The sequence below is a fragment of the Taudactylus pleione genome, unplaced genomic scaffold (assembly GCF_031769625.1).
Source record: "Taudactylus pleione unplaced genomic scaffold, aTauple2 ptg000066l, whole genome shotgun sequence".
In the NCBI taxonomy this organism is placed as follows: domain Eukaryota; kingdom Metazoa; phylum Chordata; class Amphibia; order Anura; family Myobatrachidae; genus Taudactylus; species Taudactylus pleione.
The window spans coordinates 15303691-15324472 of record NW_028284468.1 but is presented as its reverse complement, the minus strand read 5'-3'; the positions used below and the strand labels follow the sequence as shown (position 1 = coordinate 15324472).

Genomic DNA, 20782 nt, shown 5'->3' with positions numbered 1-20782 from the left:
GTCTTCAGTGTAGGAGCCCAACCTTTCTATCTATTAACATGTGGAACCTGACGATCGTCGTCAGGTTGACCAGCATGTTAGATAGATAGTCGGGGTTGGCAAGGACCCAGTGTGCACGCGCATCGCTGGTCCTTGCCGGCTATCCACTTGCAGACTTTCTGCATGATCCGACCAAAACCTCCTGGTTTCAGTTGCATCGTGCAGAAAGTCGGCAAATGGATAGGCCTCTTTAGGAGATAAAGTGAACGGTGATAAGGTACCAGCCAATCAGTTCCTAACTGCCATTTTTCAAACACAGTCTGTGACATGGCAGTTAGGAGCTGATTGGCTGGTACCTTATCACGGTTCATTTTATCTCCTAACAAAGCTTAGTAAATAGACCTCTTAACTTTTTATCTACATCTATTGCCATTGTAATGTTAATAGTTGCATCAGAATTTAATGACCTTTGTTTGGAACTTTTTGACAGATTCATTTGTGTAGTAGGTACTTGAGTAATAATAAGGGCTGAAGAATCAGACTGAAATCACTTAGGTCCTGAAACCCTTTATTTTTCTTTGTTGTCTTGCCCTTTGGCAAACGATGCAAGTTCCCCTACAGACTCAGACTATTACATTTAGAAGATGGTTGTAGTGGGTGGATTCAGGCGACCACTTGAGACTTATAGTAGCTGCTTCAAAACATAGGCTTTTATTCCAGCAGAAAGGTACAGCCAGTGCAGTAATTATAAACAGCTAACTGATGGCCCCATTTATTAACAAAGCATAACCCCTTTAACGCTCGTTCAAAGGGTTATGTCATCTTTTCTGGATTTAACAAACAGTGGTAATCTAAGATTACCGCTGTTTGTTCCAGCATCGTTCTCGCGATCTTTAGATGGTGAGAGTGATTTGGTCCCCATTGATGGCAATAGAGACCTGGCACTGCCTTTCTGGCTTCAGCAAAGCCTTCCAGTCACTGCCGGGTCCCCATGTCATGCACATGTGCAGACGGACTATGCGCATTACACAAGCCAGTAGCCCAGCGGAGGACCTCGCAGACAAGGAGGACTTCGCTGAACCTCGTTGGAGGGGTAAGTATTGGTAAATACCAGTTGCTTTTTCGTTTGTATCACAGTAATACTAAATGAAAAATGTCGCTGGTGTTTACCCTCATTGATAAATGGGGCCCTGAGGAACATAGCAATGTAGCTTCATAAGAACACAGCAACATGGGAAGTCAGAGTATGCAGCATCCAGTACACAGAGGGGTGCGAGAGGTGCACACCCTCCTATCTCTGCCTGTGACTGACCCACAAAAGCAGGTCTGTATATCAGGGCCATAACTGGGCACATCAGTGCCCTGTGCCGGCCCCACCCACTGAGCATGACGACGCACAAAAGGGGCATGCCGGCAGCTCCAATATGTGCAGCACTGACCGGATGTCCCCGGGACACGTCTGGAGTGTCCATAGGACGCTCAGCGGTGATGCAGCAGCAGTCCTGGCTGCAGGGTGCCCAGACATTCTGGGCACCCTGCTAGCTAGGAGCAATATCTGTTGGGCGGCGACGGTACCGCCCACAGAGTGTCTGCGCAGTGGAACCAGTGCCCATAGCTAATTATGGCCCTGCTATATATACCTTGGCTCCCCTTAAAAGAAGAAAGGGTATGGTTCATTCCTGAGTCACAGAATGTTATCCCTTTCTTTAAATATGGGAGAGTTCCACCCTGCCACAATGGTCCTCTGCTGAGTGTCAACCTTAAAACCGTTTCACAGTAGTAAAACTTTAGAACCATCGCTTCATACCTTCTAGAAATGCACACAAATCATGTTATTGGATGATATTGTATATTTCTGGTCGAACATTTTTGTAGTATAAAGTATGATTTTAAACACTACCATGTTCCCTTTATGACTGAATTTATTGACCGCCACAATCTCACACGTACGAGTTATCCAGTGTATTTATCCTTTTCCATCAGATTCTGAGTTTTCAAAATCTGTGCAATTTTTATTTTTTATGTAGTATAAGGGTGTAAAGTACAATCCCCTCTTTGGCTATGTGTACATTGTTGCTGTTACTTTAGTAGTTTTATTCTTCCTGATAAACAGACCAATCTCTTCCATGTTGTACAAGTAATATTCTGTGGGGATTTCCTGAACACCTGCCTCACTTCGCCTCCACCAGACGCTATAGCAACCTGTAGCTTATGTCTTTAGTGTTACTATCAAGGAAATTACCTTTTGATGACTACTGTTTAAAATCATGTTTTCCTCTGTGTCATTAAATATTTAATGATGCATTTGTTAGAAGTAAAAACCTGCAAGCTAGTATGTGTTGGCATCTGCTCAAATAAAGTGGCTTTTAGTTTTCAAAATTAATTGACCTTGGAACAGTTGCTAAATTGCACCCATTCTGTGTAATCAGTTAAAGCAAATAATACAGTGCTAATGTATCTTGTTGATAACATTTTTTTGAAGCGTACAGATTCCTACATGAGAGACTGTACCTGATTGGCTGACGGTCTATTACATAGGCTGCATTGGGGAGCAGAGAGTTGCAGTCCGTGTTGGTAAATGTGTATACAGTATGTTGTGTTTTGTTTTTGTTTTTTTTACTTAATATAGAAGAAAATAAAAGGTGAATAAACGTTACTACTACACAAATACATTTTTGTGGAGAATCAAAAGATAAGAAACTTTACATAAAATATTGACTATTATACTAGGATTTTATATCAAAGGTTAATATTACAAGACTCCTAATTATAGGAGACAATATTTTTCTTGATTGACCTCTTGTGGGGCCAACAATGAATTTTATAAACATAAGGACCCTATATAATATACAGTAATATATTAACTAATAATTAAGTCAGAAAAAAATGATGTTGTTGTGATAGGCAAGATAGCTGGCAGTTTGTGCTTACTGTATTTTGCTTGTCGCAACAATCATTTTTTTTGTGGACTTCTGAAAAACCTTTGGAGAAAAGGAGGGAAAAGTACAGCATTCATAAAGTGCAGCTTAGTTATTTTTTACCCATTGTTAAACAAAATCCGTAAAATATCTAAAATGCTTATTGTGTGGTTACACCTCCATAAAACTGTATTATGATTTATTGCTTATCTGTTGATTGATAAATATACATTGCTAAGGCTATGGTAACATGTTGTGCCGAGTGACCATAGTACTATAACTGATTATATATGGAATCCCTGCCCTATATATGTTAAATGTAACTATAGATCTTGCACTTTTAATAGACATTGATAGAAATTCCAGACAAAATCCGTAAGATTTTGATGGTACATGTTTCTAAGGCGCAGGTTGCGAAATGCAGGGAACGTGCAGAGGGAGGGGTCAAATGATACAATTATTATAGATGTTATATTGGCCCCGCCCTCTCCCCACGGACATGCGATTCCTGGCAATATTATCTGCACTAGATAGTGGGTGGGATGCTGGAGGAGCCCCCACTCCTTATGGGGCCCTGAGCCCTACCCAAACGTTCAAAGTCTTCCATACTGTAGGTAAGTAGGATGTAGTGTAATAAGTCTGATGTTACACCAATAGCCATGTGTGCAATAAATCTGTATACATCTACTTATGCATGTAGAAATTTTACTCTATATAGCCAAAACTGATCACAGATATAAGGAATTGAAATGGATACAACCAACCTGCCCAGAAGCTGTCATAAATGGAGGTTTGTCTAAATGGCTTTTTAATAAAAGCCTTATGGTGAATGCACATGGTGGGCCGATGCAGAGTTGGAAGTAAATTGGACATACAATGCTCGAAATGAATATGTGGGTTGGGTACAGGATGCCGGCGGTCAGAGTCCCGATGCCGGCATCCCGACAGGGTTAGGATACCAACACGTGCCAGTAAGTACCCTACCTAAACCTAATCCTACCTCCCTGCAGCCTAAACCTAGCCCCCCCGCAGACTAACCCTATCCCTCCCCCTAGTGCCTAACCCTAATGTCTAACCCTAACCCTCGCCATAACCCCAATACTTACCATCAGGAGGCCTGCGGTCGGGATGCTGGCACTAGTATTCTGACTGGTGTGGGGATTGCAGCACCTGCATTCTGAACGCCGGCAACTGAGCGCCGGGATCTCAGCTGCATCCCAATATGCACAGAAAGGGGTATATTATATTCAGAGCTGCACTCATATCATCGTTAGGCCGCATCTATGTACCATATGTGCCTGCTTTGCTACATGTCCTCATCATCATTGAGTACTTGCAGCCACACTTTGCTAGGAGCAAAAGATGCATCTCCAAATAAAACCCTTACACTTCTGTCCAGTCTACACATTCAGCAAGCCTCCCTACTTCAGTCGTGAATGTAGATGCAAGTGATCTGCATATGACTCTGCTTTTTCCGTACTTGCGCCTGTCCATATTACACACTTAAATAGTGTGTATTCCCGGAAGATATATACTCCACAAATAGTTAGTTACCTATTGTTTAACCACATATCCACAATGTGGAGTTTGTATGTTCTCCCTCTGTTTGTGTGACTTTCTTCCAGACACGCTAGTTTACTCTCAATCCAAAAAACATGTTGGTCTGATAATTAGCTTCTGACTAAAATACACCCTATTATGTATGCGTCTCTAGGGAATATAGATTGTAAGCTCCTCTAAGGGCAGGGACTGATGTGAAGGAATAAATATTTTCTGTAAAGTGCTGCATATAATGTGGGTACCATATAAATATAATATACATTATTAAGGCTTTTCTCCTACAAGTTGAGCTTGGACTTTTTAGACATTCAATAATGTGTGTCAATATACGGTACCTTGTTTTTTTTCCCCAGAAACCTTTGAATTGCAGAAAATACTATAGCGTATTTCTCCTGACATGGTTGCAAATAAAATGTACCAAAAATGGGCAAAAAAACTCTGCATTTAGGTTTGTTTACATTATATAACTGAAATAGCAGAAAATGAAATGAAAGAAAATGTGTTGTGGTTTTCACGTCGGCATTACCAAAACCGAAAGAATGTAAGAATGCAGATTTTCATGGTAAAATTTTCATAATATGAGTAAGCTTTGATTTTAATATATATTGTGTAGGAAGAATTGTGACAAGTAACCATCTACCCCATCAATTGAGAGTAGTTGAGAGTTGTTGTTTTTTTTTTTAATCCAGGATGGATGGATCTGGGCTTCAGAAATGAGGGTGCCCCTGAAACTAGGATGGTGGATGACTAAAGCGCCTCTACCAACCATGGACTTGATAATGATTTCAGTAGTATAGAGTCTCTAGCTGCCAATATGGGGGAGATGGATTGTCTCCCCAATTCCCTGGCTGCACTATTTTCTAAAGTGTAGGCAGGTAAGCCTTAGTCATTGCATATATTGACACAAGGACATCATTATGTAGCATCTTCCCCTGACTGCAAGAACATTAACATCTTAACTGTGATTTTTTTTTTTTCGTCCATCAACACTGTGCAGTGCTAATTATGAGAGCAGCTAAGGCCGGGTACACATCAGGCGATATATTGGATGATATATTGTTCCGGTGTAGATCGGAACAATCTATTGTCCATATAGCTGAGTGTGAACCCTCAGTTGTGCATTCACGTGCATCATCAGCGACGTCTTCCCATCTTATGTGCTGCATGTCAGATGGGACTACGTCGCTGACGACTGCATGCAGATGAATGCAGGATGCATATCGCGTGGTCGTACACCGAATCATTCAGTGTGTACAACCAACCTGATATATCCTTCCATCGGGCGCCTGGTTAGCTGGGATACACGTCGTTCTGATGTATACGTGGCCTTACCCTTGGCACTTTAGAAGTTTATGCTGAGGACGAAACCCTCTTTTCCTTACGGGTAAAGGTGTTAAAGTGACCACACTGCACAACAATGAAAATGTATTCCTGGTGAAGTGGGCAGAATGGAGAGAATCTTACCAGCAATCTACGTTCCGTGCAGAGGGGGCGGGGCCTAATGACCCAATTAAATTAATCAGTTATTTGTCCCCTCCCCTATTCAAATATATGTTATTCACGGGATTACCCACACAAGATAACTGTGGTGCACTGAATGACAAGCATAGCGAGCGATTCCATCAAGACATTTCAGCAATGTAACAAAGATATCAGGGCAGGTGAATCACTACTGTTGGAAAGTGACAAGAGATGCCCCAGAGGAGGAGTACAAGCAACAAGCAAAGAGAAAGCACCCACTATATTAGATAGTACTTTCGTATGCTGTATGTTTGTTTCGTATTGTGTTCTTATTTGTGATTGATTGAATTAAAACAACTGTTATTTATTTTCTATCAAGAAAATATCAGATTATTTAAAAATAGCTTTTCACTATGACTATATTACGAATGTACATACAGTATAGTGCAAGTAGTGTAGCTCAAAAAATAGAGCTAGTAAAAACATTCTGAAATCATTTTAGTTTTTCTTGACCTCAAATCAGTAATGTATGACTATTTTTAGAAAGGAAACAAATTAAAAGTATTAATTTGTTGTAAAGTGTAATCGTAAAATACCAAGTGGATTAAAGTTGTGATAATGGAGGAAGAGATTTATCTGCACACAACAGACTTGCTGTCAGTAATGCCATTGAAGGATACTTCAGCCAGCTACCTTTTGCAAAAGTTGTCTCAGTTACTTTCAAAACATAATATACAATGGAAGAGAGGAACAAAGGATGCAATGAAGCAGGTGGTTACATGGTATCTTCTATGTACATTGTTCTAGGATATTCACAAATTATTTCACCCTCCCGTCTCCAACTTGTAAAGTAGGAAGTGGGAAGGTCCCCTTGGACTTGGATGGGATCTTGGAGGGAGACGTCTAAAAAGTAGTCATATATGCTCTACAGATTACCTGTTTCAGAATAAGTACAAACCAATAGAGTGCACAGCAGATATCCATGAAGGCAAACTCTCTCCTAGATATGAGGATCTTGGCAGCTGTGTAGTTGAAAAAGTTAATGGAAGTATAACTTTATTTGGTGAGATCTGGCATTATAACTTGTACATTATAAAGCTCAGCAATATATAGGTATATGATTGTCTTTTGTTATTTTTTTCAACTTATAAGAGTTGTAGGGGGTGATTCATTTCTGCATGATGTGCACCTCTATGGGGTGCAAGCCAAAATTGGCAATGTTGTTTTGTCGCAATGTGTGGTTCCGGAAGACATTTGAGGGTCTATGTATGTGTGTTGGTACAGAAGGGCGTTGTTCTGCTGAAAGAGGAAAGGACCTTTCCCAATCTGTAGCCACAAAGTAGGAAGCACACAATTCACTAAAATGTCATTGTATGATGTAGCATTAAGATTTTGCTTCACTGGAAGCAAGCCACGCCATTGGGCCTAGGTCAAACCATGAAAAACAGCCCCATTATTCCTCCTCCATCAAATATTGCACTTGGCAGTACACATTTGGACAAAAATCCAAACCTCAAATTGTCAGTCACCATCCAAATGGTGAAGCACAATTTGTCACTTCAATGTATTTCTGCTTCTCCAGAGTCCACTGGTGGTGTGCTTTACACAGCTCTAGCCAAAGATTTTTCTTATGCGCTGATTGTGGTCAGAGACTTGATTGCAGCTGACCAGCCATGGAAATATAATCTATGAGGGTCCTGAGCTACAGTTCTTTTAGTGATGTTGCTTCCACAGTCAGTTTGGAACTCTTCAGATGATTTTTACGCATATTTGTGGACTTGAGTGGCTGGCATTTCCATTTCACAGTAACACCACTTATGGTTTTTAGAAGTTTCACCCTATTACAGAGCCCTGTTGAAATGAAAGTTATTGAGTTCTTCAGCACAACTCACTCTACTGCTAATGTTTCACGCTGGAGATTGTAGCTTGATTTTATGTACCTTTATAGCAATGGGTGTGGCTGAAATGGCCAAACACACAAATACTTTTGGACAGCTTTAATTGCCTTCTGGCTTTCATGTTTTGGGATTTAACAGATCTATAAGTAAATGCATAATTAAAGGAAAGCAAATGAAACATATTATTTGTGGTGGTAGGCATTTTATAGTGAGAGCGTTTTTATTTCAAAGTACAGTAGGAGATTATTTTAATACTTTTTTTTTATACCCTAGGTAACTATCTTAAAGAAGTAGTACCACAATTTATATCTCTAATTTCATTTTTAACAGCTATATAACAGCTACATAAGGGTAAAAGGTGCAATCAGAGAGAGTTAGACTCTTCAGGGAGGCCGGGAGATTACTGCTATTTCATGGAGTCTGCCTGACATTCAGGGAGAGTTGGCAAGTATGAGTAAAGCTGGCTTGGGTAAACGCTGTGCAATAATGGGGCTGAATAGTCCATTCTCAGCTGCCTAGTCCGATTTATTGCATAGTGTGACAGTCGTTCACCAACTGGTTGGATCTGCTCCTAACATCCCGTGAGGCGTTATTGTGCCACAAATATTTTGGGTACAGTGATTAAAACGTTACCTGGGATAGAAACGATAATGGAGTAGAGAGTGTACACTGAAAGTTACATGTTTTCTGGATATTTTCAGAGCTCAGAAAAACATAAAAATCGTGGATTGTTTTTCTAATGTCAGGTGTGCACCAGGCTTAATACAGATCTCATTGTGCCCAGTTATTTCTCCCTTTTTCCTGATGTGCACTCATCTTTATTAAATATAACAGAGTATTGGGGCTCATACATAAATAATATATCAGCACAATGCTTAGTTTTTCCCATGGATTCTGTTAGAAAAAAATCTGTAAACATGTTGGAAATCCTCAATTGCCGATTCTGACCCAAAAATGATCTGAATCAGCGAGTCTGGGATTTCTAACACAAATTTTGCTGGACAGAGATCTGGTATCGGATCTGGAAATGGCAGATTGACCTTATGGTGAAAATCTACTTAAAAAACCCTATTATGGTTTGCTTGGTTTTGTTTATTTGCTTTACTGTCTGTACTAGAAGTCTTTGGAAAATGCTGCAAGGTGTGTGTTATGTTTTTCTAATCACCCTTTTCTGTTACAGTTATGCTCTTTCTGATGAAGCGTACCGCTCTCTGAGGGACCAGGATAAGGATCAGTGCATACTCATCACAGGCGAAAGTGGAGCAGGAAAAACAGGTACATGCCTGAACACTTTTCCCCAGTTTGCACCTCAAAATTAGGATGACTTCAACATGCAGAGGAGCCTTTTCTTAAGATTGGGTCAGATGGATGGTGTTAAACAAAAAAAATAGTTTGGCTGATGTATTGGTCAAATCTGTTGTAAAAGTTTGTGTACTGTATGTACAACCCATTATAGTAACTGATAGAATTGTACATGAAGTAGACTGCAGTGATAGTCAGAAACTATAGTGACTGCAGCTGCTGCCTGTGCCAGCAGTGACCTTTTTATTTATGTTGTGGATTACCATTACTGTTGCGGTGGGATGTAGTCCAGATGCCGACGGTCTAAATCCCAACCGCCGGCTTCCAGACACTGTAATCCCGGCGTGGTACTAATGACAGGCATCGAAAACTCGACGCCTGTCATTAACCAGACGCCGGAAGACCGACGCGTGGCATACCGAACTATGGAAGCCACGGTGGGGTGGGGGGGGGAGGGTTAGGTTTAGGACTCCCGGGGGGACTTAGGGTTAGGCAAAAGCAGTCGTGGAGATGCAGGGGTTACAATTAAATATTCAAGTCAATACACCAGATTCAAGACCTAAGTATTTTTATTTATAAAAAGCAAGTATCACATATGTGGAATTTATACCACAATAAAAGCGGGGTATTAACCCAATCCAGGTAACACATACAGTAACAATAAAACAATATTGATCTCAAAGAGATTAAATCACTACATTCCTCCAACAACGCTAGAATGTGCATATGTTGCCTTATTAAGGTAATCCCCTAATATTGAGAGGACTGAGTTTGCAGGATATCCTATAGCAAGTATGTACGGGCTCCAGCAGGCCACTGAAATGAAGAAACAAGGGGAATAGTGTACCCCAGTACCTCCCCGGTACTGCGCTCAACCTCGCCCAGAGGGGAGCGACTTAGTAGATCCAGGAGGATCGTGAGGAAATATTGCATAAATGGAATATGTCTCCATGTTGTCCTGTCTGCTTCGGCAGAATGAACGGACAGTGCTTAGTGACTTGTCAGATCGTACCTCGTATTCCTGCTTTCCAGAGTCAGCGCTTCTGCTGCGCTGTTTGTTACTGGATTCCTGATCACGCTGTCTTAGTATTTGTGGCCCCGATTCGTCTGGTGCTTCAGGATATGTTTATGCAATAATAAGGCAGGGATTCTCAACTCAATCCCTGCCTTATTATTGCATAAACATATCCTGAAGCACCAGACAGCACGTCCCCTTTGGTGGGCGTGCCGGGGGCGTGGCTGCCCAGACGGAGGCGTGCCCATGGGAACGCCTACCGTCTGGGGACGGCCCCACTGACATCACTAGTGATGTCAGTGGGAGAGCTTTTGGCTCTGATAGAGCCAAAAGCACTCCAGGGCTTGCGGCAGCGAGACCCTACCGCAAGGGTCTTGTCGCAAGCCCGATCGTCACGATGGTCTTGACCATCGCTACCATCATTTTGGCCGCTCGCTATAGCTGTGGGTGGTTACCCACAGCTATGCGAGCGGCCAGGAGGCCGCTCCAAAAAGGAGGAGGGACGGCCCTGATTCAGAGCGAGCGCTATGTCAGAGCGTCCGGCTCTGAATCAGGGCCTCAGTCCTCTCACTATTAGGGGATTATCTTAACACAGCAACATATGCACATTCTAGCGTTGTTGGAGGAATGTTGTGATTTAATCTCTTTGAGATCAATATTGTTTTATTGTGACTGTATGTGTTACCTGGATTGGGTTAATACCCCGCTTTTATTGTGGTATAAATTCCACATATGTGATACTTGCTTTTTATAAATAAAAATACTTAGGTCTTGAATCTGGTGTATTGACTTGAATATTTAATTGTAACCCCTGCATCTCCACGACTGCTTTTGTTTCACTTGCAGCTCTTGTTCTTGAGGCTGACTACCTCATTCAGTCAACTGGAGATTACAGGGTTTTAGAACTCCAAAAAGCGCCTGGGCCATTTTGTGTAGACTTAGGGTTAGGCACCCCCTGGGAGGGTTAGGCTAGGGGAAGGGAGGGTTAGGGTTAGGCACCCCCTGGGGAGGTTAGGGTTAGGCAACCCCCCCGGGAGACTTAGGTTTAGGTAGCGGGGAAGGGGGGTTACATTTAGGTACTTAGAGGGGGGATTAGGGTTAGGCACTTGGGGGGGAGGTTAGGGTTAGGCACCCCTAAGGGAGGGTTAGGGTAGGGAACTATGTGGTACCCCAGAACCTGGGAGTACCTCATGTTGTGTACCCTTATATATGTGTTGCTGGACATTTGAATGTATTCATTGGTGACAGTGGACAATGTACCCAGCTTCAGGAGCTGGCGTGCGGCTGGAGAGACTGGACTTCCAATGCAATAGAGAAACAGTGCCCTGTGACCAGAGGGGCTTGTACTGACAGTTGGGCAGCAGTTGGTGTGTGCAGTTGGTGAGGTAGCCGGACAGGAGAAGTGGCTGCGCTGCCTTGATGCTTACCTGAGGGCTGCGGCCGTACTCCGGGACAAGCAGCGGAGGTCTCTGAGGCGGGGAACATCCAGTGGGACCAACCTGTGTCATCCGGGGAGGTTCCTGAGAACAATCAGCCTAAGAGGGGTGTGTCGGGCGGCCCCTAAGGGAATTCCTCAGGCGGAGCTGCGGAAATATAGAGAGCCTGAGCTTGTAAAGGAGCCATGGGTTGAGAGCTGATACTGGAGGGGTAAGAAAGCTGCTGCAACCTCCCAAAGAGACACTCAGTGACATTAGGGGCTATTAACTGGAGGCCTACAGTTGTCCACCGTTACATTTGCACAGCAGTCCCTTCAGAGATCAGCGTGGGGTTTATAGACTGCATCATAATAGTAAGAGTAACCCCCTGATACCGCATATTGAAGGTTAGGTACAACAGTTACCAGCAGCGTTAAGGTGACACTTCAGTGCCAGCACCTGTAATACTTCCGCTATGAACTAAGGTTGCTAAGCAGAGAAGGAACTGACTGTAACACCAACACCATCGCAGCAGGATCATTTACAGAGGATTACAGTGTTGCAATAATTAGAGACAAGTACTGTAGCTGGAGCAGTTTATGAACATCTGTACAGGACTAGGCAAAAACAGAGTAGATTGCCAGTTAAATAATTCCCAAAGAACTGTTCTTCATATCCCGGGCAACGAAGGGTGCACCCTATTAACTATTTCAGCGCTGAACTAGCATTGTATAAAACTTGTAAAGAGCACTAGTGTGAGGAAAACATTTTCCTAAAAAGGTGTATAGAAAAGTAACACAAGTTTGCAATTGTATTCTTGATGTAACTTTATCCTACTCACGTGAGGTTGTTTGTATATATTTTAGAGATGTTAAGGGAATTGCAAAATTAGTCATTTGATAATTGCCACTAGAGAATACTTACCCAATTATAGTTTGCAGGTTCGAAGTCCAGAGTTCGCTGGTGATCTTCAGGTTCCTGAAGAATAAAATAAACGAGAGTGTTAATGTGTGTGTTACTGTCTACTGAAATACATTGTTGATATATGAATATTGCCAACTGTTTCTTTGTTCTTGCAAAGTAAAATAATCATAAGAAATGATTCACTGTCTCTATCTTTACTGTTATACTATGTTGTATGATTACATTGTGAATAAACTAATAGTTTAGGGTATCACAGTTAGGTTAGCGATACTTACCTTAGGACGATCGGGATTTTCACCCTTGCTGGGCAGCCGCTTTCGGGATTTGAACCACCGGCCATGCGTCCGGCGGTAATACTTACCACACCCGTTGTGGTAATGGTTACTGGTTTAAACGCCTTTGTGTAAAAGATAGTGAATATTGACAAATATAGTGTCTTTTTTTAACTAGTGTCACAAGACAGACTGCAGTATTATTTAAATGCACTTTATTGACTTGTTAATGCTGTAATGTGCTAAAGTTTCCCTGTAGTAAGATCTAGCTTATATTATAGAGTCAGATGTCGATAACTAAAACATAGGTTACAAAATAATTAGTTTGGGTTATATAATGCAAACCTACTGTGTATGACAGCGGCGGATTAGGATGGAAAGCTAGCCTGGAGAATTTCTGGAAGCAGCCCTTTCTGGGGCGGGTCTCTTGGTTGGGTGGGGTCTTGGACAGGGTGTGATACTACTTCTTCATAGAGCTGATTCTGAGTCTGAGGCAGCCGTGGCCTTCCTTGCATTTTTGACTGTGTCTGTGACTAACGAGCTTGTCTGCCCGATGTGCCAGATTTTAACTTTTCTGATGTGCATGTGATTTATAGTAAGTGAGAGTCTTCCTTACCTATATGGTATTTTCTCTGCAATGGGGGACCTCCTGAGGAAATTTATCCAAGGACAGATGGTGACTTCTGTAAGTATTCACTATTACTGTAGGAGATCACTTGGTCTGGAAGACGTCTGTTTGCTTAGGAATGTAACCAATGTCATATTCATATAACAGAGGGTGGATGGGAGTGCTGAGCGATTATAGGCCATCCGTGCATGCATCTGAGTCGCGTTGTGCATGCGTAAAAGTCCATTACCGTAGTTGCAAGCAGCGTCTCTTTACTCGCAGAGTGCTTGACAGTTAAGGCCCTTTTGGGGGAGGGAATGAGCTGTGCCATCTGAAATGCAAGTGTCGCAACCATTTTCGGTTTGTGGCGCCTGTATCAGCGATCCGTTATTCAGAAAACATGGTTCCAGCGTCTTCATTCAGGCGGCCATTCTGCGTGTCCATAGAGTTACTCAGGACTGCTAAGATCAAATGATCTGTGACCGATGCTTGCTAGCAAAGTGAGCACTATGGTGGAGATAATGGAACAAATCTCAGGCAAACTGGGATGGCAGAACCAATATGACATGTTTCTATGAAAATCGTTTCATATTGGTGCCAGGCCCTGCCCCCACCTCCAGTCAGCTGCATCTCTTCTAGGGCTTCTCCTGGAGGAGAGAGTGCAAAAGTCGACAAGTATGATTATCATACAACTCTAAATCAGGCCCATAGTGCTCTCTCTATTATTGGTGGCTGTGTGCTGGCGATCACTATCATTATGGCTGCATAGCTCAACGATGCATAATGATGTACCACGAGCTTTGTGGCTGGTGTCCTCCCTTAAAGCATTCTTTCCAGGGAAACCTTGCTACTGGGCTGGTCCATCTACGCAAGTTACATGCAATACTGTCTAAGGTGTCTTTAGATCCCTACATTCCCCATAAAACTATATACTGTATATCTGACGTAACGGGCCAAATGTAATAGGGCGAGGAGTTTAGGAATTGTGAGAGTTTAGCAGTAAACTCTCACATTGGTCGTGTTGGTTCTTCAAAATGGGAAAACATCTGGATGAGAGTTTAAATTGTGAGTTTGCAAGTTCTCGGACTCTGACATTGGCCGCGTTTAAAAAGTGTGAGAGTCTATTGCTAAACTAATTTTTTAAAACCTACAGAATAATAATATTTGGAATAGGCATTTAATAGTGTAGTTGTTTTATAAGGAGAAGCAATGACCTTTACAGGGACAGTCTTTGAATCCTGGTAACTAAACAATGGGTCAAAAAGTTGACATACAAATATAATTTTGTCCCTAAATTAAAAAAGATAAAATTTGTGAGCTAAAACTAAAATTCACCTTTCTTGGGTATGAGCATAAGACCTGGAACATCAGATATGTATTGTTCTCTCTTAACCAAGAGATTTTATTCTGAATAATCCTTATGCTGGGCATACACGGCCAGATAAAATGCCTGTCAGACCGACAGACATTTTATCTGGCCGGCTGCCAGCCGCAGATGTCGCCGGCATACACTGTGAGATTTATCTCACAGTGTATTCGGCAGACATCTGCGCTCCGCCCCCGGGGGAGGAGATTTTTCCCTGTTCCACAGGAAATGTCTGTCTGTCGGCCGCTGCTGGGCATACACTGCCCGATGCGGCCGACAGTTTACCGGGAAATATCGCATCGGACGGGCATGCTGGACAATCCGGCATGCCCGACCGAGCAATATTTAACCCTCGCCCCCCCCCCCACACGCTACAATTATCGGGGCGATCCGCCGATATCAGGCGGATCGCCCTCGATAATTGTAGCGTGTAGCATTACTTTTGGAGCATTGTAATGCATATTATTCAATACCATCTAAAAAAAATAAATAATAAAAAAAGTAACTAAAAATAGCTAAATATTTTTTTTTTTTAAATTTCTTTCCTATACTTGGCAGTTCAGATGTGGTTGTCTTACATAGGACATAAGAGACAGGCAATTAGATGCTACTAGATTGGATCAATGGATGTCATATACTGTATATAATTCTATTTGGTACTTTGCAATGCAGTCTGTGCAAGTGTCTGAATTTCTGATCTAGTGTGTGGGTTTGGATCTTGCAAGATGGCTTCAATTCCTGAGGAGTAGCAGTTTGCATTGGCTAGTGATAGGGATTTGGTGGAGTGAAGGCATATACCTCTAGGAGGTTTATGTATTAAGCAGTGAAAAGCGTGGACAAGTGAACCAGTGGAGAAGTTGCCCATAGCAACCAATCAGCTCCTACATATTATTTTATAGACTGTACTTGATAAATGCTACTTCAAAGCTGATTGGTTGCTATGGGCAGCTTCTCCACTGGTCCACCTCTCCATGCGTTTCACTACTTGATACATAAACCCCTAAGTAAGTGCACATAGTATTGCAGTGTACGGTACAAGCAATATTTTATTTTATGGAATAAGATTAATGTTGTGAGAGGTAGAGAAGGTGTTTTTGGTTGAAGGTGTTCCTTGCTTAGTGGAAAAGCGCATAGCAATTTTGTACTAGCTTTTGGCGTGGAAAATCGGGTCTTAAAAAATTTAATAAACACTGAAGTGCGATCAATGTCCCATTACTCTTGAACCAAGCAGTATTTTAGGAGAAAATTAAAATTTGTAATTTATTGAAGGAATGCTTATAAAGCTGTAGGAGGATAGCTCTTGGTATGATAATACAGTGCATCTGGAAAGTATTCACAGCGCTTCACTTTTTACACATTTTGTTATGTTACAGCCTTATTCCAAATGGAATAAATTCATTTTTGTCCTCAAAATTCTACACACATTACCCCATAATGACAACATGTAAAACGTTTTTTTTGAGATTTTTGCAAATTTAATTAAATAAAAAAACCTAAGAAATCACATGTATATAAGTATTCACAGCCTTTGCCATTATGGGGCATTGTGGAATAAGGCTGTAACATAACAATATGTGGAAAAAGTGAAGCGCTGTGAATACTTTCCGGATGCACTGTATGTGATTATAGTTGCTGTATTTCAACCCTGGCATCCCTCTCTGCACATGCAAATGAAAAAGGCATGTGGCTAGGTCTCATGGGGGGGATAACCAGTAATGGGGGTGTGGCCTCATGGCATGCCCCCATCTTTCTGCATGCCGACCAAGCAGAGCTGCTAAAGGCTGAAGTCCAGCCTGACCATCAGGTCATCGGCCCTTCAGACATTTGCCAGATGGCCAGTCTGCCCCTACCTAATGCAGCATAGTTAGGTGCACTTGTACTTTGTGGAAGCATGTCTTGTAAATAGAAAGTGTAGTGGACCATACTTTCCAAGTCTCTTGTAACATCTGTAGGACTCAAATTTTTGTAGAGTCCCATGGAAATCCAAAAGTGAAAGTAATCCTCTCGCATCCCGCCCACTTCCTTTTAAAGTTGACAGGACAATGATGAATTGCTTCTCTGAGTCACAACACAGGGTGGCGGGACATGATACTGAGAAGTGACTGGCCATGTCCCCTATTGATCAGATGTATGTTCCCATATGGACGGGAATATTTGAAAGTTGGCAAGTATGGAGTGGATGTTTCTTGCATCACATTTCGAACTGTGGGCCTGATTGAGCAAGGATTGCTATTCTTCTTATACACACGCAACGCAGTTGCTAATATCAACAGTGATATGTAATTGTTTGCATTCACATTGCAATCGCAGCCTAACATAAGGACGCCCACTTCTCCTTACTCACATCCGTATACTTTAGCAACATAGCAAAATAATCGGTAACATCAAGTAATATCGGAACCATACGCATAGTTAAGGCAGGTCAGACCTCACTCAGGAATTGAATACTATAGTGCACGCTATCAGGCCTCAGACTACGTATGGCATTGCAGTGTCTAATTTGTGCACGCCCCTGCAACGGCGTGTGAACGCAGTGGCACGCCTGCGTTTCCCCGACCACCCCCCGTTACCACCCAAAAACGTAACTTCCTGTCTGTATATTCTGCGATGGGTCTGCGTAGCTGCTGCGTTCGCAGACCCCATCTCAGCGGCCGGTTCGCGCACTACGATGCATACGCATGCGTAGTGAGAAACAATTAGCAGATTGCATGCTTATTCGCAGTTGCGTATGTTAGTGAATCAGGCCCTGTGTCGCTATAAGACGATGATGTGGCTGTTCTCGTTCTTGCTGCAAAATAAATATCTGAGTGTAACAGAAATTGCTTGTATGAAATGCATTAAAACATTAGATATGTAGGAAAGGAGTGTTAATTGTGCATGGAAGGCTAATCTACCATTCCCTTGTAGGGAAGAATGTCCCAGCAATATTATTAGCAGTACATCTTTATTTCATTAGAATAATTGAAGCCATACTGTGAGGAGTCAGTCATTTCCTGTGCCTGTGGAAAAAGAAGTTTTCACAGTTTCACTATGGTGGTATTTGACTTTTATTATATATGCAAATGGTAATAGAATTCTTTAATAATTAAGGGTATGTTTTTCAGAGTTGTCTCACAACTGATGATTATTATTATTATTTATTATTAGTATTATTAGTAGGCTAAGTAGACCTGTCTAATAAATATTTTGTAAATTCACAAATGCTCAAACTTACATATGGAAAATTGTATCTTCCTGATTTATAGTGTGTCCTCTTCTTTTCCACTGCTAAAATATTTGTTTAATAGAATAACCATTATGATAAATAGAAATACTTCAATACTAATAATCCATGACAATGATATCTTATAGTGACATTAAGCTTATAGCTTTAAAAAGGAACAATCATTTTTAATTTTTGTGCTGCCCTCTGATGGAAATTTACGGATGAGCAGTTCATATTCGGTATAATGCAGTATATCACAGATCTGATAGTCAGGTAAAGTGTCATTTTCACATGATTGAATGGCATGAGATTTGGGTTGTATGCATCCCATCCACATCTCCACTTACCACTGGGCCTACTGGGCGGCAACAGGGCATTTGCTCGTAGGATAAGTGTTCAGTGGACGAATCAATGTAAATACGGGATACTCAGTGGTAAGTCTATGCAGCAGGGCCATAAGTAGTCGTGTGTCCCGGGCTGGGCGTAGTACCGCCACTGCCCTACGGCCGCTGCTTTTAGCTTGCAGGGTGCCTGGACGTTCCGGACACACACCCTGCAGCCTGTATTGCCACCTGTACGTCCCGGTGATCGCGGCCCTTTTCAGGAAAACCTTTTTAGGGGTCAATTCAGTGAGCCAGCATAGTCTGTGCAGTGAATGAACACTTGCAATAGACACTAACATTAAATTAAGCTTACTATGTACAGATGTGTCCTCATACATTTTGCCTCAATATGCCTGGCCTGAGTGAGCCGCCAGGTCCTGTGTACTCTGCTATTGCCTGGCCTGAGTGAGCCGCCAGGTCCTGTGTACTCTGCTATTATCTTTTTTTTTTATTTTTGCAGAAAATGCTTCTGAAGCTGGGTACACACTGACAGATATATTGGCTGATCAATTGATCGGCCAATGTATCTGCTGCCCGTCGGGCAGTGTGTACCTGCGATATGTCGGAGAACGTCAGCGTTCACCGACATATCGCAGATATGTCTACAGACATATCTGCCCATCGGCAGGTGTGTATGGGCGGTCAGCAGACCGCCCGTACACACAGTGGCAGCAGCGAGGAGGGGGGGCGGGACACGCCCCCCACCTGCCGGGACACGCCCCCTGGTCGCTGTGACCTGTGGGCAGGCACAGATGATGGTTGTTCCGTGTGTACGAACAACCTTCATCTGCAGATATATATGTTTAGTGTGTACCCACCTTAAGTCATGACCAGGACACACCAGCTGACTGTGCTGAATTATTTGATATGTGACACTTGTGTATCTATGTGCACCTGAGTTTGTATATTTGTGTACGGGCGGTCAGCAGACCGCCCGTACACACAGCGGCAGCAGCAAGGAGGGGGGCGGGACATGCCCCCCACCTGCCTGGACACGCCCCCTGGTCGCTGTGACCTGTGGGCAGGCACAGATGATGGTTGTTCCGTGTGTACGAACAACCATCATCTGCAGATATATATGTTTAGTGTGTACCCACCTTAAGTCATGACCAGGACACACCAGCTGACTGTGCTGAATAATTTGATATGTGCACCTGAGTTTGTATATGGAGCACAACAGAATGGAAAAATGCTGCGGCATTGTAGCACTTGGTATACAGATTCAGGGACTCAGTCGCCCACAGATACACAAGTGTTGCATACCATATAAATTAGCACAGTCTGCTGGTGCATTCTAGTCCCATCACATTTTCAGCAAAAAGAAACGCCCGGCGCTGGCAGAGTCTCACAGGACCTGGCGGCCAAGATTGGCTTTTTAGCACGACTGCAGCAAAGATGTGTAAGGACACATCTGTATATGGGTTTTTTATGCATGCACATCTCCTGTACATCGGGCCGGAGCATGCAGTTTTGAGGCTTGGTGTGCCTGAGTTACCCGGGATCTGGTGAACCGTGAGGGCCTCTTTGGCGTGACTTGAGCACCAGTGTGTGAGGACACATCTGTACCTACAGATTTGTTATTCTTAAAGATTATAGGATCTCCTGTACTTGATAAACATAAAACATACTATTTGCTTGATTTCTGGAAGTACTAGCCACCGTTAAAGCCCCAGAGATTGCATCAGTCTGACAAGGTCACTAATTCTTTATAGAATGTAAACACATTTAATCACTGAATGTGTATTCCTACATATAATAATACTACACTTAGCTCATTACAAAGTACAAATAAAGATAGAAAAAAAGCTTAGAATTAACTAATTCTTGTTTTGCTTTGCATGCACAAATACAAGAATGGTTTTTGGTAAAGAACCAAAACGCGTAGTATCTCGCTTATCTCTAATGGAAATGAAGTAGGTAACAAAGGTGTTTTTATGTCTTTGTGTGCTGAAGATCAAGTCTAGCCTTCACACCTCCCCCTCCCTTCAGTGTACACCACAACAGACTTTGGAATGGATATGAAATACCGGCGGCTGAAGAGCCGCTGGTTCAAATCCCGACCCTGAAAGCCCCGGCTAGGATAGAATCCCGACTGGCTGGTAAGTATACTATCCCTCCCCTCTACCCCCCCCCAACCCTAACCCTCCTTTTGTGTTGCCAAACCATAAACCCAAACCCCCCCGGTGGTGCCTAAGCCTAACCCCCCTTCCCCACACACTAAACCTAAGTATCCCTACAGCCTAATGGAGCATACACACGGTCAGATTTTTCTTCAGATCTGAACGATAACTATTTAAAAAATCGTTCAATCGTTCATATCTGAAGGAAAATCTGACATATCTGTCAGATGAACAATTTGAATGATGCGCGTTCCCGATAGTCAGATAACGATATCTGACATCTGATGTGTTTGCAGTCAGACTTGGACGATTCCATTAATTTTAATGCAGTAAAAAATCGTTCAAATCTTTAAAATT

At 42.5% G+C, this 20782-nt stretch overlaps 1 protein-coding gene across 3 annotated transcripts in view; it reads left to right on the top strand.

Annotated features, from left to right (window-relative positions):
* MYO1B (myosin IB) overlaps positions 1 to 20782 on the top strand; it is a 275621-nt gene that overhangs the window by 87412 nt on the left and 167427 nt on the right. For all 3 annotated transcript variants that reach the window (XM_088466667.1, XM_088466666.1, XM_088466665.1), the window contains exon 4: positions 8997 to 9091. In XM_088466667.1, the coding sequence (XP_088322793.1) occupies positions 8997 to 9091 (95 nt within the window). The remainder of the gene's footprint in view (positions 1 to 8996; positions 9092 to 20782) is intronic.